General features: G+C 51.4%; 1 protein-coding gene across 5 annotated transcripts in view; it reads right to left on the bottom strand.

Moving 5' to 3' along the window:
- Positions 1-15,925, bottom strand: part of SIPA1L3 (signal induced proliferation associated 1 like 3) — a 253,122-nt gene that overhangs the window by 21,702 nt on the left and 215,495 nt on the right. For all 5 annotated transcript variants that reach the window (XM_024979038.2, XM_024979040.2, XM_024979044.2 and 2 more), the window contains one exon: positions 6,931-7,152. In XM_024979038.2, coding sequence (XP_024834806.1) covers positions 6,931-7,152 — 222 coding nt within the window. The remainder of the gene's footprint in view (positions 1-6,930; positions 7,153-15,925) is intronic.

Below are 15,925 nucleotides of genomic sequence, written 5' to 3'. Positions count from 1 at the left end.
ATTTTTTCCCCCACTTTTTGGTGACGCCATGCAGTATATGGGATCTTAGTTCCCAGAAGAGGGATTGAACCCATGCCCCCTGCAGTTGAAGTGGGAGTCCTCACCAATGGACCACCAGGGAAGTCCCAAGACTGCCCTTCTTATGGGTGAGGACATTTGGAGCCTGGGTCCTGAGATGTGACCTGGGGGACCACCCGCCACAACCACTGCTCCACCGTAAGCAATAAGCAGGCTATTCCCTAGGGCATGCCTCCTCCTCCTCCTCCTCACCAGGCCTTGTCTGCAGGGAGCAGGGCCAGCAGCGCCACACGGCAGCCTTTCAGTTGGGCTGAGACCAGCCTGGCGGGGAGGAGGTGCCCTGGATGGCTGAGGAAGGGGGTGCTGATGACCGCGGGTTCTGTCTCCTGCTCTGTGGGGCCCCAGCCTGGCCACCCTGGTCACCCCCTCTCCTGCTCAGCCCTGTGCAGCTCAACCTTCGTGCTGGGGTCCTCCCGGGAGTTACCTCAGGAAGTCCTCACAGCTGGGAGGTGGGGAGGATGTCATGCCAGTTTAAAGAGAGAAAAACTGAGTGACGGAGGGGTGAGCGGCCAATGAGGGAGTCCTTCCCGACCCCCACGCTGTGCTGCTCTCATGGTGGGGAGAAGGCAGCCCGGTGAGTTCAGCGTCCTGCGACAAAGCAGTCAAAATGGGGCTGTTCGGCCCTCTCCTGAGGCAGAGCTGCAGGGCTGACCGGGGCCTGCAGCAGAGGGGCTGGCTGCGGGGGGTGGGGGCTTCCACCCCAGTGCCCTGGGTGCCCTCAGAGTGCAGCTCCTCTGTCCTTCCCCAGCTCACTCCGCTGTTCGTGCAATGGACCGTGTGCCCCCAAACAGGCGACTGTCTCCTCCGAGAAGTCAGCAGCCCTCAGAAGGCGCGAGTCCGGCCTCGGATGCGAGCCTTGTCTGAGTCTTTCCCATGATGAGATACCCTGCCAGTTCTCTTTCTAGGTATGAATCCCAGCTCTGCCACTTCCAGTTGGGTGACCCAGGCTACGCACTTTTAACTGTGCATCAGTTTCCTCCTCTAGAAACAGGGTCACCGGGAGGACCTGGGGGGTCTGTAAAGCCCCATCCACACAGTCTGGCTGAAAGACAGCACCCCTGTGCTGGCTGCAGCCATTTATAGCACTCTGGGGATAGGTCAGAGGTCCCTGACCAGAATCAGTGAGAAAGGAGGCAGATTTGGTGATTACTCCTTTGGGGACACACTCATATTAGGGGTGACCTATGGGACTTCCCTGGTGGTCCAGTGGCTAAGACTCTGAGTTCCCAATGCAGAAGGCCTGGGTTTGATCCTTGGTCAGGGAACTAAGGTCCCACATGTGGCAACCAAAGATTCCGCATGCACAATAAAAATCAAAGGTTCTGCGTGCTGCCATTAAGGCCCAGGGTAGCCAAATAAGTACATAAAGATAAATATTAAAAGAAATATGTGGTGGTCTCTGTACAACCATGACACCTGCAATGACTAACCTTAACTAACAGAGTGAATTTGGGCAAGTGACTTAACCATTCTGTACCTCAATTTTTCTTACCTGGAAAATGGGATACAAAGTCCTACAACTCACTGTTCGTAGTGAAGGTTAAATGAGTTAAAAAAGGTAAAGGGCTTATGACAATACTTGGCAGGGGCGTGTGTGTGTGTGTGTGCTTAGTCGCTCAGTCATGTCCGACTCTTTTTGACCCCATGGACTGTAGCCCACCAGGCTCCTCTGTCCATGGGGATTCTCCAGGCAAGAACACTGGAGGGGGTTGCCATTTCCTCCTCCAGGGGATCTACCTGGCCCAGGGATTGAATCTGCATCTCTTACACTTGCAGATTCTTTACCACTGCACCACCGGGGAAGCCCACTTGGCAGGGGAGGTATCAGTAAAAGCAGGTAAATAAGTTATGCAAATGAGTTCTCATGCCTTGGGATAAAATTTCAGCAACAGAATTACACACAGATTAAAAAAAAAACAAAACATGTTTAGCCTCAAATACTTTAGCTGGAAGTAAAGACAATGTTTTCTGGAAAACTAGGTTAGGTGACTCAGAAGTGTCTCTAACAATGACAAAGACATTTCCAAAATGCTCGGGGAGATTTTGAATAAAGCAGCTTTCTTAAAAGTATGTGGACAAAAGCATTAATTCTAAGTTAACATGTTACTTAGAGCACGTGATTTTAAAAATTATCTGTAACCAAATTAATAAGAAACCACGAAACTATTCTGTGTCCCCTGGTATTTTATATATTTAGTTTACATATTTTTATGCCATGCACGCACATACATAAAAAGCTTTCTTTGGATCTTATGGTGGGAAAAGAGGGGCTGCTGTTTGTTTTTGGCTGTCACCTCTCCAGGTATATATTTTCTCAGCCACGCCACGGTGGCATGTAGGATCTTAGTTCCCTGACCAGGGATCAAACCTGTGCCCCTGCAGTGGAAGCGTGGAGTCCTAACCACTGGACCGCCAGGGAAGTCTGCCAGGTATACTTTCTGACCGCCTACTACATACCTTGTCCTGGATGGGGCTCAGGTGGGTCTGCTGTCCCAGTACCTTTAGTCCAACGGGTTGACAGGGAAGAACTGAATCTCTAGCAAATGACTGTGTGATGTGCTCTGGATAGAGGCCAAGCAGGGGAAGAAGTGTGGGGTCCATGGGACGGATGAACCTGGTGTGGGTCTTGGAAGAGTTTCTTTGAGGATGGCAGGTCTGTGTGAGACCTGAGGGCTGGCGTTATGGGTCTCCTCCAAATGATATGTTGAAGTCCCAAATATCAGAATTTGGCCTGATGTGGAAATGGTGTCTTTCCAGGGATAATGAAGGTAAAGTCAAAGTGTTACTCGCTCAGTCATGTCTGACTTTTTGTGACTCCATGGACTGTGTTGCCTGCCAGCTCCTCTGTCCATGGGATTCTTCAAGCATGAATACTGGAGTGGGTTGCCATTCCCTTCTCTAGGGGATCTTTCTGACTCAGGGATCAAACCCAGGTCTCCTGCATTGAAGGCAGATTCTCTACCATCTGAGCCACCAGGGAAGCCCAATCAAGGTAAAATGAGGCAACTACTGCTGCTGCTGCTAAGTCGCTCAGTCGTGCCCGACTCTGTGTGACCCCATGGACTGCAGCCCACCAGGCTCCTCTGTCCATGGGATTTTCTAGGCAAGAGTACTGGAGTGGGGTGCCATTGCCTTCTCCAATTAAGACTGACCCTGGTGTCCTTATAAAAACAGGAGATGTGGACACAGAGACACATACCCAGATGTATCTACATGCCAAGAAACCCCACAGTTTGCTGGCCAATCAATCAGAAGCTGGGAGAGAGGTGTGGTACACACACTTCCTTTCCGCCCACAGAGGGAACCAACCCTGCTTCCACCTTGGCTCCAGCCTCCAGCCTCCAGAGCTCCAAGTAAAGACACTTGTGCTGTTGAGCCCCCGGTCTGCAGTGCTTTGTTATGGCAGCCCGAGCAAACTCCAGGTGGGCAGGACAGAGCCGGTGGGGCAGGGGGCACCCAGGCAGAAGGGACAGCACACGTGCTGGGGAGGGCAGGGAGGCTGCTCCCATGGAGGAGCAGAGTGGGGCCAGCAGGGCTGGACCCTCTGGCACCCTGAAAAATGAGGGCCTTACCGTATTTTATGGGGTTACAGTGAGAATGGAGTGTGATGTGAGGCTCAGACATCCCACTCACTGATGGGAGTGCCCACACAGTGTCAGCTGACACCTGTCTTGTGACCAAGATTGTCACCTGCTTTCCATGGAGGAATGGGCCATGGAACAGAGACCAGGGATGGAGTGACGGCAGAGGGGACAGAAGGCTGGGGAGACCCGAATGAGGAGGTGGCACCAGACCAAGCTCCAGAATCCCACCTCGGCCACAAGACGTGGAGGAAGAGCATTCTGGGAACTGGTGACAGCCACTGCAGAGGCCCTGAGGTCGGCCTGCACTTGGTGGGACTCAAGACCGAGGAGCCGCGAGAGGCCGGGTGGGTGGAGTGGAGCAAGCCTGGGGGAGCGTGGGAGATGAGGGCAGAGGGGTGACGGGCGCGTCGTGCGGGGTCCAGGTGGGAGTCTGGGCAAAGCGCACAGTGCGCTAGTGCCTGGTATGATACATGCGCTCAGGAAAGGAGTCATTAGTCCTCTGTCATTAGTCCTGGGGGTGGGGCAAGTCGCTGGAGGTTTTAGTGAGGGGAGGGGAGGATCAAAATCTAGTTTGCAGAGTGGCCCCTGGCTGTCAGCGAGCAGCGTGAACTGGATTCTCCACTTGCTCGCTCGCCCACCTCTCCAGGGATCCTGTTTCTGTCTCCTGACAGCTCTCTCCTTATGAGCTCTGTGTCACCACACATCTGAATGGCCCCCTCCAGGTCATGAGAGAGGATGTTACAGAGAACAGAATGGAGGAGGGCAGGCCCCCCACCTGAAGAGGAGTTGTGGCTTTCTGGGTTCTGACCCAAGCTCCACCCCTTCCCAGCTATGAGCCTCTGGGCCTCAGCAGTAAAGCTGAGCAAATGACAGGTCTGCTTCATGGAGCACCGGGGATGGTGGCTGCAGCCATGAAATTAAAAGATGCCGGCTCCTTGGAAGAAAACCTATGACAAACCTAGACAGCATATTAAACAGCAAAGACATCACTTTGCCAACAAAGGTCCGTCTAGTCAAAAATCACTAGCAATGATTTTTCTAGTAGTCATGTACGGACGTGAGAGTTGGACCATAAAGAAGGCTGAGAGCCAAAGAACGTGATGATGCTTTCCAACTGTTGTGCTGGAGAAGACTCTTGAGGGTCCCGTGGACTGCAAGGAGATCAAACCAGTCAATCCTAAAGGAAATCAACTCTGAATATTCACTGGAAGGACTGATGCTGAAGCTGAAACTCTGATACTCTGGCTGCCAGATGAGAATAGCCAACTCACTGGAAAAGACCCTGATGCTTGGAAAGATTGAGGGCAGGATGAGAAGGAGGTGACAGAGGATGAGATGTTTGGATGGCATCACCGACTCAATGCACATGAGTTTGAGCAGACTCCACGAGATGGTGAAGCCTGGCGTGCTGCAGTCCATGGGGTTGCAGAGTCGGAAATGAATGACTGAACAACTCATGGAAGAGTTGTTGAGATGGATTCAGTGAATCAATTCATGGACTAGAGCTCAGCACCAAAACTGGTATGTGGTGAGTACTGGATAAATTTTCAGTACCATTGTACTCTAACTTCAAAAATCGGCACTTCCCTGGTAGTCCAGTGGTTAAGACTCCGCACTTTCAATGCAGGGGGCATGGGTTCGATCCCAGGTTGGGGAACTAAGATCCCACGTGCTGAGCAGTGCAGATAAATTAAGATAAATAAAACCTCCAAATTCAAAGAACTGGTTTTTAACTGACCACTCCTCTCTTCTTTTTGGTTTCAGAGCAAAATGGCCCAAACCAGCTGCCTCCTGTTCTGCCCTGGCTTCTCTCTGGCACCTCCAGTCACCTCTGGGAGGCTCAACCCCCTTCTCAGTTCCCTGACTGCTCCCAGTTGTCACCCCTGGGCTCTCAGACCCCACATTTGTCTGGGCTCCCCCTTCACTGGATCCTCCTCCTTGTATGAACACTTAGGGATCTCAGGTGGAGGCCTACATCCCCCTCCTCTCCAGCCTTTATGTTAACAATAGTCCCATTCTCTCCACCCTGACCTCTTCCCAGAGCTCCAGACTCCTTACCCAACTGCCTCCTCCGTGTCTATTGCACATCACAACAGTAATCCGTCTGTGGGCTTCCCTGGTGGCCCAGTGGCTAAGAGTCTGCCTGCCAATGACGGGGATACTGATTCGATCCCTGGTCTGGGAAGTTCCCACATGACTCAGGGTTACTGAGCCTGTACTCTATAGAGCCTGCAAGCTGCAACTACTGAAGCCCACGTGCACAGAGCCTGTGCTCCAACAAGGGAGGCCACCCAAATGAGAAGCCTGTGCACCACAACAAGAGTAGCCCCTGCTCACTGCAACTGGAGAAAGCCCTCGTGCAGCAACCAAGACCCAGTGCAGCAGAAAAATAAAAAAGGGTAAGCCCGTCCAGGCCTGAGCTCTGGAGCTCCCTACTCGGAGGGAACCACGGTTTACAGTTCACTCTACAGTTCCAGCCCTGAGCCCACTCCCCACTCAGTCCCCATCTCAGCTCAAGAAGAGTCTGCCCATCCTCCAGGCTGAAAGACCTGGTATCACCTTCCACCTTGCTCTTCCTCTCACACCACATCTGATCTGCCAGTGGAACCTGCTGACTCCCGTTTCAGAGAATCTATCCCAAAGCTGCCTCCTTCTTCCTCCTCAGCCTCCATCCCACCCCAGGCCTCTTGTGTCCTGCCTGGACCATCACACCAGCGCCCCCTGTCTCCTGATCCCTTGCAGACCATGCTCCACATGCAGCCACAGAGGCCCTGTGAATACTCAACTTAGGTCTGTCCCCCTCTGTTCCAGACCCTTCTTCGATTCCCCCTGAATTACAGCAGACGCCCAGGCCCTTACCTGGGGCCCACAGAACCCTCCACGATCTGTGCTCACTGCCTCTCTGACCTCACGTGCTCACATGGTCCCAGCCACACTGGCCTTCCCCCCACAGACCAAGCCTGCTCCTGCCTCAGGGTCTGTCAGTTGCTGTTCCCTCTGCCTGGAACGTTCTTCATCCAGATGTGTCACAAGGCTCGCCACCATTTGACTCCGCACACTTTTCTTAGTCACCCTATTTGCTGTCCGTTCCCCAACCAGCACGACCCCCTGGAGGGCAGGGGCCCTGTCGGCCTGTGCGCGGTTGTATTCCCAGTGTGTAGACGGGCATGGTGACTGACAGATGAGGGAGCGAGGGGTCACCCTCCCCCCTGTCCCGAGATGCCAAGCTTGGCTCTGGGGGTGCCTCACCAGGTACCCAGGCACTTACTTCTTTGGGTCAGTGAAGGGGAGTGGCCGTGGAGGGGGCTCGTCTGTCCTCTTCCACCCCGTGGGGTGCTTGCTGCGCACGGGCTGCTTGGAGAAGAAGGACTTGGGGACAGAGGTGGAGAGCTGGAAGGCGCTGGCCTGGGCCAGCTGTGAGGGCCGCGGGGTCTCGGTGCTGGCTGTCTTGTGAACCTGAGCGGGGTAGCCGGCCCTTGAGCTCATATCGCTGCAATGTAAAAATTCGAAAAGTAAAATAACTCCGTCGCACGTTTCGAAAAGTCTATCTGTTTAAGTTTACTCTTGGGAAACAAACAATAAAGAAGTTCATTCACACAGGAGAGATCCTGCCGCGAAAATTCTAATACATAGATGTCTACGTGGAGAAAAGGTAATGCTCCCTTCACAGCCTCCATCCCCTCCCAGCGATGTCCTCCTAGCACAGTTGATACCTCTATGGGTATCTAAAAAAGTCACCCTCTGTGGGCAGATGATTGCCCACCCCCCTGGAGATTCCTTGTATCCTGAGCACAACCTACACAGCTGGAGGTGGGGGGCCCGCCGACCCATCTCTGGAGGTAACCACGGTTTACAGTTTGCTGTATTTCTTTCCTAACCCTTTCCTATGGTTAAAACATACATGTTGGGAATTCCCTGGTGGTCCGTGGTGAGGACTCACTTTCATTGCTGGGGGCCTGGGTTCGATCCCTGGCCAGGGAACTAAAATCCCACAAGCAGCACAGCATGGCTTAAAAAAAAAAAAAGAAGAAGAAAGAAAAAGAAAAACAGACAAAAAGAAAAACGTGTATACAACTGGAAAACAGGAGCCTTTTTTTTGAAGGGTGCGAGAATTATGTTTTCATATAACTGAGACCATGCTAATAAATTGTTCTGTAACTTATTTTTGTTAAACTTATGCCTTGCCACATAGTATCTTCACTCAAAGACTTTTTGAGCACTAATATACATCAGACACCACTCCAGTTGATCTAATCTAAAACCGCAGCTCGATATTCCAAATGCTGGATTCCTGTGGAGTTAATGCTACAATGAACCTCATGTGGTTAATTAGGACCCAACTCTTGGGGACCCAATTGCTGACCCCACTGAAGCAAATCAGCTTCTAAAACTTTAAAATAAAATTCTAATTCCACTTCAAGTAAGAGGTCTTTAATGGGAAAATTAATGTCCTTGGAGTGCAAGTTAATAAAAGCTTACTGAAGGTCAATTCAGCAAAATTAAAGGGTGGGACTTCTGACTACGGATGAATGAGAAGACTGGCAAATTCTCTCCCCACCAAGCACAAAATCAACAAAAACAACCATTTCAGCACTCTGGAAATTGACCGAGGACATGCAACAATCCAAGTATTGTTTATTTTCTTGAAAAACTGAACTTCAGGGTAAGAACAGAGGGAATCTGATGTTTTAGCCTGGGGCTCCTCCCATCCCCTGCCCAGCTCAATGAACAAGCAAGTTCTGCCACCGTAGAACTTCACTGAGGGTTCCAGAAGGAGAAGAGAAAAAGGGTCAGAAGAAAGGTTTGGAGGAATAATGGCTAAAAGCTTCTCAAACTGGATAAAAAAACATTCATCTACACATCTGAAAAACTCAACAAATCTCCACCAGGATAAACACAAAGACTTCATCCAGAAAAATGAGTGAAAGTCAAGCACTAAGATAAAACCTCTGAAAGCACCAAGAGAAAAAGATTCATCATATACAGAGGGAATCAATACAATCAACTGCTGACCTATCATTTGAATCAATGGCAGTGTGTGTTACTTGCTCAGTCGTGCCCCACTCTTTGCGACCCCATGGACTGCAGCCCACCAGGCTCCTGTGTTCATGAGATTTTCCAGGCAAGGATACTGGAGTGGGTTATCAAGAATGGGATGGTATTTTCAAGGTGCTGAGAGAAAAAACCATCAACCAAGACTTCTATATCCAGCAAAACTATCCTTCATAGATGAAGACAAAATAAAGATGTCCCCAGATAAACAGACTCAGAGAATTCATTGCTAGCACATCTGCCTAATAAGTAAAAATTCCTTGGGCTGAAAGGAAATGACTGAAGGTGATGACCTGAATTCACATGGAGAAGTGAAGGGTCCAAGATGGTAAGAATGGGTTAAAATAAAAGACTTCATAGAGTATTTTGGAGAAGGAAATGACAACTCACTCCAGTACTCTTGCATGGAAAATCCCATGGACAGAGGAGCCTGGTGGGCTATAGACATAGGGTCACAAAGAGTTGGACACAGCTGAGCAGGAGCGTAGAATATTTAGGTTTTCTTATTTCTTCTCTAACTTCTAAAGTTACATGTAAGACTGTACAAGGCAATAATAACACTATATTGTTTGGTTTATAACATATATGGATGTAGAATGTATGATAGTAATAGCACGAAGGAGAGGGAAAGGAATGGGGTTTTATTGGAGGAAAGTTTCTATATTTTGTTGGTATTCAGTCAGCACTAATCTGAAATACATTGATAAGATGCATACTATAATTAAAGTTAAGAGGAATCCAAATGGTGTACTAAAACTAATTTAACACAAAAGGCAAAAGTAAAGGAAGGACAAAGGAGAAAGACAGTAAACACAGAAAACAAAGCGCAAAACGGCAAATGAAAATCTAATTATCATCAGTAACGTCATTAAATGTGATACTGAAACATCCCAATCCTAAGGCGGACTGTCAGAATGGATTTTCAAATGCAAGCTCTGACTGACTTATAAAGACTTTCTATAATTTAGCAACATCTGTCAACAGGTCCAAGGTTGTGCACTGGTGAGGGGTTGTTCAGGGAGTCACGGAGCATGTAACATCAGGATTGGACTTTATCTGGGGAGGTCACAAGGGCTTCCCCAAGGAGGAGACAGTGTCTGAGCTGAACTGAAAGATGTGAGTAGTGTCAGTCTAGCCTCTGATCTCCCAGAAATCTATGCCAGAGAAAAGCCTGCACAAGGACATGCAGGCACATACAAGGATGGTCACTGCAATGCTGTGTGTAAACAGGAAAAAGCTGGACGTGGCCTGAGTTCTTAGATCAGTCCAAGCATATCCATATGATCAAAAACTATGCAGCTAGTATGAAGAATGAGGTCAACTTCTGTTTATGGATGAAGACAGATGCCTGAGCTACAGGAAGTGGAAACAAGGCATCATGCAAAGTGTGCTTTTTCTTTTTTTAAATGTATATGTGTTGTCAAATGTTATTGGGCTTTTTTTTTGGGGGGGGGTGTCTTTATTTTTATGAAAAGGAAATGTGTAGTTTTTTCCCCAACTGTGGGCCATGAAATCAATTTACTATATCTTGACTGTTATTTGGGGTAGGGGGTGGGGAGAAACAGACTGGAATAAAAAACCTCAGTGTACCTCATATGAAATAAGGTAAGTGGTTTTGTGAAACTTTACTGAGGATGTCCACACTGGGGTGTAATGTAAAGTGCTTTTCCTGTTTTGGGTAACTGTCAAAATATGTGTGATAGATCTGGGCTGGTACAGATCTGGAGAAAGCTCTCTGGAGGAGTGCACACTGATTATCTCTGGAGGCAGTAATGACAGGGGAGATGAAACCACATACACAGCACAGGGCAGAAATCAAAGTGCTGACAGCCCAGTCTCCTTCTCTGAGGCAACCTTGACTTTTCCCCTTTCTTCTTCTTCAACACAGAGCCCAGTGTGTGTAGCCTCCCAATTTTCCTTTTTAACATAAATGGCAGCCTATCATGAGCTTGCTCGGCACCTGGCTTTGACCTTAACACGATGCCCTGGAGCTCTCTCCATGTCAGTCCACACAAAACCCTCTCCCTTCAATGGCTGCAGGTGGTCCACTCTATGAATATATCCTAACTGGTTTTACCCTAACTTTTATATTTCTACAGTACATATTTCTCTATCCTGTCATCAGGCATGTTCAGCTTTTATGAGCTGGAAAAAACAAACAAGAGATGATAAAGAAACAAAAGGAAGACTGGGTCCAGTGGTTAAGAATCTGCCCCCCAGTGCAGGGGACGCAGGTTTGATCCCTGGTTGGGGATCAAACCCTGGTTGGGGTTAGTTGCCACAGGGCAACTAAGCCCATGCTCTTCAACGAGAAGCCCACATGCTGCAACTAGAGAGCCCCTGCCCCATGCCACAACTAGAGAAAGCCTGTGTGCTGCAACAAAGACCCAGCATGGCCAAGATGAATAATAATAATCAAAGGAAGGGAAAAAGAACACCCCATTCTCTGTGTCTGCCAGCTGGCTCCATCCACTGCCCCATTTGGGAGGGGCTTGCTCCCTTAGCCTGTGGCAGGCACTGGGTGTCACCCTATTCCCCGTCACCTTGTAATGAAGGCTGGTTTTACTCATCCTTGAGGAAGGTGACCTGGCACCCGGCCCAGGGCACACTCCCGAATGCTGGATGCCACCTGTCTGGGATGGGTCAGGGGTAGGTCTGTGATCTGTTTTGGACAGTGAAGCATCAGGTGTGTGTGTGGACGGACAGTCTGCTAGGTGACTTCTGGGGAAGGTCTCTTCACTGGAAAACTAACAAACAAAGACCACTTGTAGTAAACGTCACCTCTTCTTCCACTTGACACAGTGGACAGTCACTTTGAGACTGTGAGGGGAGCCAGTCTGCAGGCCGATGGAGACAGAACAAAGAAAGGGAAAGAACCTGAGTCCTTGAGTCAGTAAATTCCCCAATCATGGGGCCCTCCCTAGCGTGGGACTTCATGTTCTCAGAGGTAACAGACTTCCTCCAATTGAGCTGGGACTTGTTGCTTAGAGCCAAAAGGCATTCCCACGACTGTCCCTGCTTTCAACCTCTACCAGCCTCAGGCATGAACGGGTGCCCCCCACACACAGCAGGGCCACAAAGAACTATTCTGAATATGTTGTGCATCTCGACCCGGCCTGCTCAGACGGGCGCCCCTTCTCACTCCCCCTTGGACCATGAGCTGCGCCAGGTGCCAAGTACAGGGTAGAGCTCTTAGGCCACCAATCAACAGAGTGAATACACCTTTTCTCTGAAGCACCTGCAAGGCCAGGTGCCCTCCCCGAGCCTCAGCTTGAAAAACGAGGCAGCAGCACTGCCTGAGAACCATGCTGAGAACATGGACCATGCTGTTTACTTGACCTGGGGTCCAAGCCCAGCACCAACTGACATGCTGTGATCTTTGCTGGAGCCCCTTCCCCTCGACGAGCCTCAGTTTCCTCCTCTGAGAATCGAGGCAACGACACACTTGTCTCACGAGGTCACATCTGCACAAAGTGCTCAGGGTAGGCCTGGGCACTGGAATGTGCTCTTGGAGCTGCAGATACACAGGGATGTGGTGTGTCCAGGGGCTAAATGCCCAGGCTCCGGGCTCAGCCAGGGCTGCAGAGGGGACATTCTGCTCTATACTCTCACCCCACCTTCCCCCAGAGAGGCTGGGCAGTTACCTGTGCTGTCTCAGGGGGAACAGTTAAGCTTTTGTTGGAGTGAAAGCAGAAAAACTGTAGGCTGAATGAAGAAACTGCACAGCTGCCTGGGAGTGCGCCATGCTCTGGTCTGTTCATCCCTGGGGAGGCTGATGGGTGGCCCCGGGCGGGCAACAGGCACAAAGGGAGCCGTGCCCCTGCCTTATTATTATTTTTTTGGCTTCACTGGGTCTTTGTTGCCATAGGTTTTCTCTAATTTCGGTGAGTGTGGGCTCTCTCCAGTTGCGGTGGCTTCTCTTTTTGTAGAGCATGGGCTCTAGAGTGCTCGGGTTTCAGTGCTTGAGGCTCACAGGCTCTAGCGTGGGGGCTCAGTAGCTGCGGAGCATGAGCTTAGTTGCCCCACAGCACGTGGAATCCTTCCAGACCAGGGACAGAACCCTTGTCCCCTGCATTGGCAGGTGGACTCTTAACCACCAGATCACCAGGGGAGGCCTGCCTTTGCCTTTGGGAGGAAGAGCACTGGCGGAGCAGGTGGCAGGAAGGGCAGCGGCCGGCACTGAGCCCATGCACACAGCCAGGCCCTGCTCCAAGCATCTTGGAGGCATCACTTCATTTGGTTGCCCAGCAATCCCATGAGGCAGGAAGTACCACTCTCCCTATGTTCCAAGTGGGGAAACTGAGGCCCAGAGAGATTTTTTTTAAATAACGCCCCAAATTACACAACTGGTTGAGGACAGCACCAGGATACAAAGCCAGGCAGTCTGGCTCAAGAGGCGTTCTGTTTAACCACCAACCTGTACTTTCGATGACAATGGTAGTCATGAAAAATACATAACACATGAAAACCGAACCTAGCAGCTGCAGGTGTATTTGGACCAGCTATGTCTCAGGCCCTGTGCTGGCTGCTTCAAACCCATGGTGTGGGTGTATCCTCGCAGCTTGGACCACAGAGTCTACCTTCACCTCCATTTTACAGATGAGGAAACTGAGCCTCAGAGAAACTAAGGAGCCTGGTGGAGACCACGCAGCTGGTTAGTGGTGGAGTTGTGACCTGGACACAGGCAGTCAGAGGCCAGAGCCTGGGAAATGCTGCTCACCAGATACCCTCAGGGGGGCCTCTGTGGGGCCTTTTCTGCTTGGTGTCTGGCAGGGGCTTGAGAGCCGAATCAGTCCCTGAACATGGCTGGAATGATCAGGCTCAGTGTAGGAGCCACACATGGCAACATTCTGCCCTTCAGCCTGGGAGCAAAAACATCAGGTCTTCAGGAAGTGGAAGGAATGACAATATGGGGCAAAAACCCCATGTCACAAAATCAATGGGGACTCCAACCACCACCAGCCACTTCCACCCCACCTCCAACCACAGTGCCTAGGTATCCCCACAGTGGCCTCCTCCTGCCCTCACCCCCAAACCCAGCCGGAGGGTGAGAGCCATCACCACTCTCCTCAGCTCAGGGTCAGAGTCCTCCCTGGTCCACAGGGCCCCACACCATCTGGGCTGACCCCTCTCTGCCCTCAGCAACTCCCACTCCCCCTCTCACTCATTCTGCTCTGGTCACATGGACACTGTTCCTGAAACACAACAGACACACTTCCACCTCAGAGCCTTTGCACTCCCCTTGCCCTGCCCCATGATCTCTGCTTGGTATCCTCCTTCCCTGGAGTTTCTGGAGATGGCCTGAGTTCCTCTTCCCAAGCTGACAGTGACTCTCTGAGTAGGTGTTTCCCCTTAACCCTGGCTTCCCAGCCTACGTGGGCGGGGTGGGGCCCAGTGGACCCTGAGGGCCTCATGTTACCTTTCAGGGATGTGCCCCCAGGAGGGGATCCTGGAGACAAGGGCCCTGCCTGCGGAAGCAGGGCCGCGGGCTTCCTGCCTGCCTGCCCGCCCAGGAATGCCTGGCCGTGTCAGCTCCACGTGGAACCGAGAGCCGCTCATCGCCTCTAAACAGCGCAGACAAATTGCTCTGGAAACCCAGGGGGCTCTGGAGCGTGTGCTGCCTTGAGAGAGGGCGGGGGGCCAGGTGGCTGCCCGCCTGGGATCGCTCAGCCCACTGGCGTGCCCGCAGCAGGCACTGGCGCCTGGCCCCGTGCCTGGAAGCCGGGCTCCCATGACGAATGTCTGAGGGGAGAGTCTGTGAAGTCACTGGAATCATCCACGGGCACAAGCTGCTACAGGCTGCAGCAGTTTCCACGGGAGGGCTGGAGCGCGCGGAGGGAGTGGGTGGGGGGTTTGGGCATGGCGGGGCCCTTCCCTTCCCTGGCAGTCAGTCAGTCCTTGAGTTGTGCTGGCAAACTCAATCCCTACTACCCCTGAGACAGCCCACGTTCCCCCGAGGAGCCCACAGTGATCTTAAAACCCAAGTCAGATTATGTTCTGTGGCTCCCATGTCTTTCAGAACCAAAATCCAGCATCTGACCATGGTTGGTAAGCCTGCCTGAGCTGGGTCCCTGCCCGCCGTGCAAATCAGACCTCCTGCCATTCTCCCATTCAGCCTGTCTGGCCAGCAGAGCATCTCTAGAACACCACAAATGAGTTTACCTTCAGGGACTCGGCATCTCCTATTTCCCCTGCCTGGATCACTTCCATGCTTCCTGCAAAATATCACCTCCTCCAAGAGGCCTTCCAGGACCTCTGCCTAGCTGGGTTTTCTTCCCAGACCATATCCCACCTGGCAGATTAACATGGCTGCTCAGCTGTCTGTTTGCCTTGCTTTCTCTCCAGAAGAGTGTCAGTTCCACAAAAGAGGGACTCGACTTTGTCCACTGTGTTTGGAACGGTACCTGGCACACAGTAGGTGCTTTAGGGTCAGTAAACGTAAGAACAGGGATTTCCCCTGTGGTTCAGTGGTAAACAATCTGTCTGACAATGCAGGAAACAGGTTCTATCTCTGGGTCAGGAAGATCCCCTGGAGAAGGAAATGGCAATCCAATATTCTTGCCTGGAGAATCCCATGGACAGAGAAGCCTGGTGGGCTGCAGTCCATAGGGTTGCAAAGAGTCAGACATGACTCAGAGGCTAAACAACAATAAACATAAGAATAACATTCCTGGGGACTTCCCTGGTGGGCCAGTGGTCAAGAATCTGCTTTCCAATGCAGGGGACATGGGTTTGATCCCTGGCTGGGGAACTAACATCCCACATGCCATGGGGCAACCAAGCCCACGTGCCACAACTACTGAGTCCACGTGCTCTAGAGCCCGTGTGCCACAACTAGAGAGTCTGTGCACCACAGCTAGAGAAACCCCGCGAGCTAGAACAAAGAGCCTGCGTGCCGCAGTGAAGACCCACCACAACGAGAAAAGAGTAACATTCCTCTCGGGACTGCTTGGCCCCAGTCTCCTCTCCTCTCTCACGAATCTCAAGACCCCCATCTGCAGTAGCCTCCTGACATGAGCAGTCGCCAGCACTGTCCCGGACCTTTGTCTCCTCCCTTCTTACGTCCTGGCAGTACCACTGCTGACACATCCACAGCTGCTCTGCCCTCTGCTCTGCCTAGGCCCCCTTCCTCCCTTCTCACTGATGTCTCAGCCTCAGACCCATCCCTGACACTTCTCCAATCCTGCCTCCAGCACCATCTTTCAAAACAT

The sequence above is a fragment of the Bos taurus genome, chromosome 18, assembly GCF_002263795.3.
Source record: "Bos taurus isolate L1 Dominette 01449 registration number 42190680 breed Hereford chromosome 18, ARS-UCD2.0, whole genome shotgun sequence".
NCBI classification, from domain to species: Eukaryota; Metazoa; Chordata; class Mammalia; order Artiodactyla; family Bovidae; genus Bos; species Bos taurus.
The sequence above is the reverse complement of the archived record's forward strand: the minus strand, read 5'-3'. Positions and strand labels throughout refer to the sequence as shown.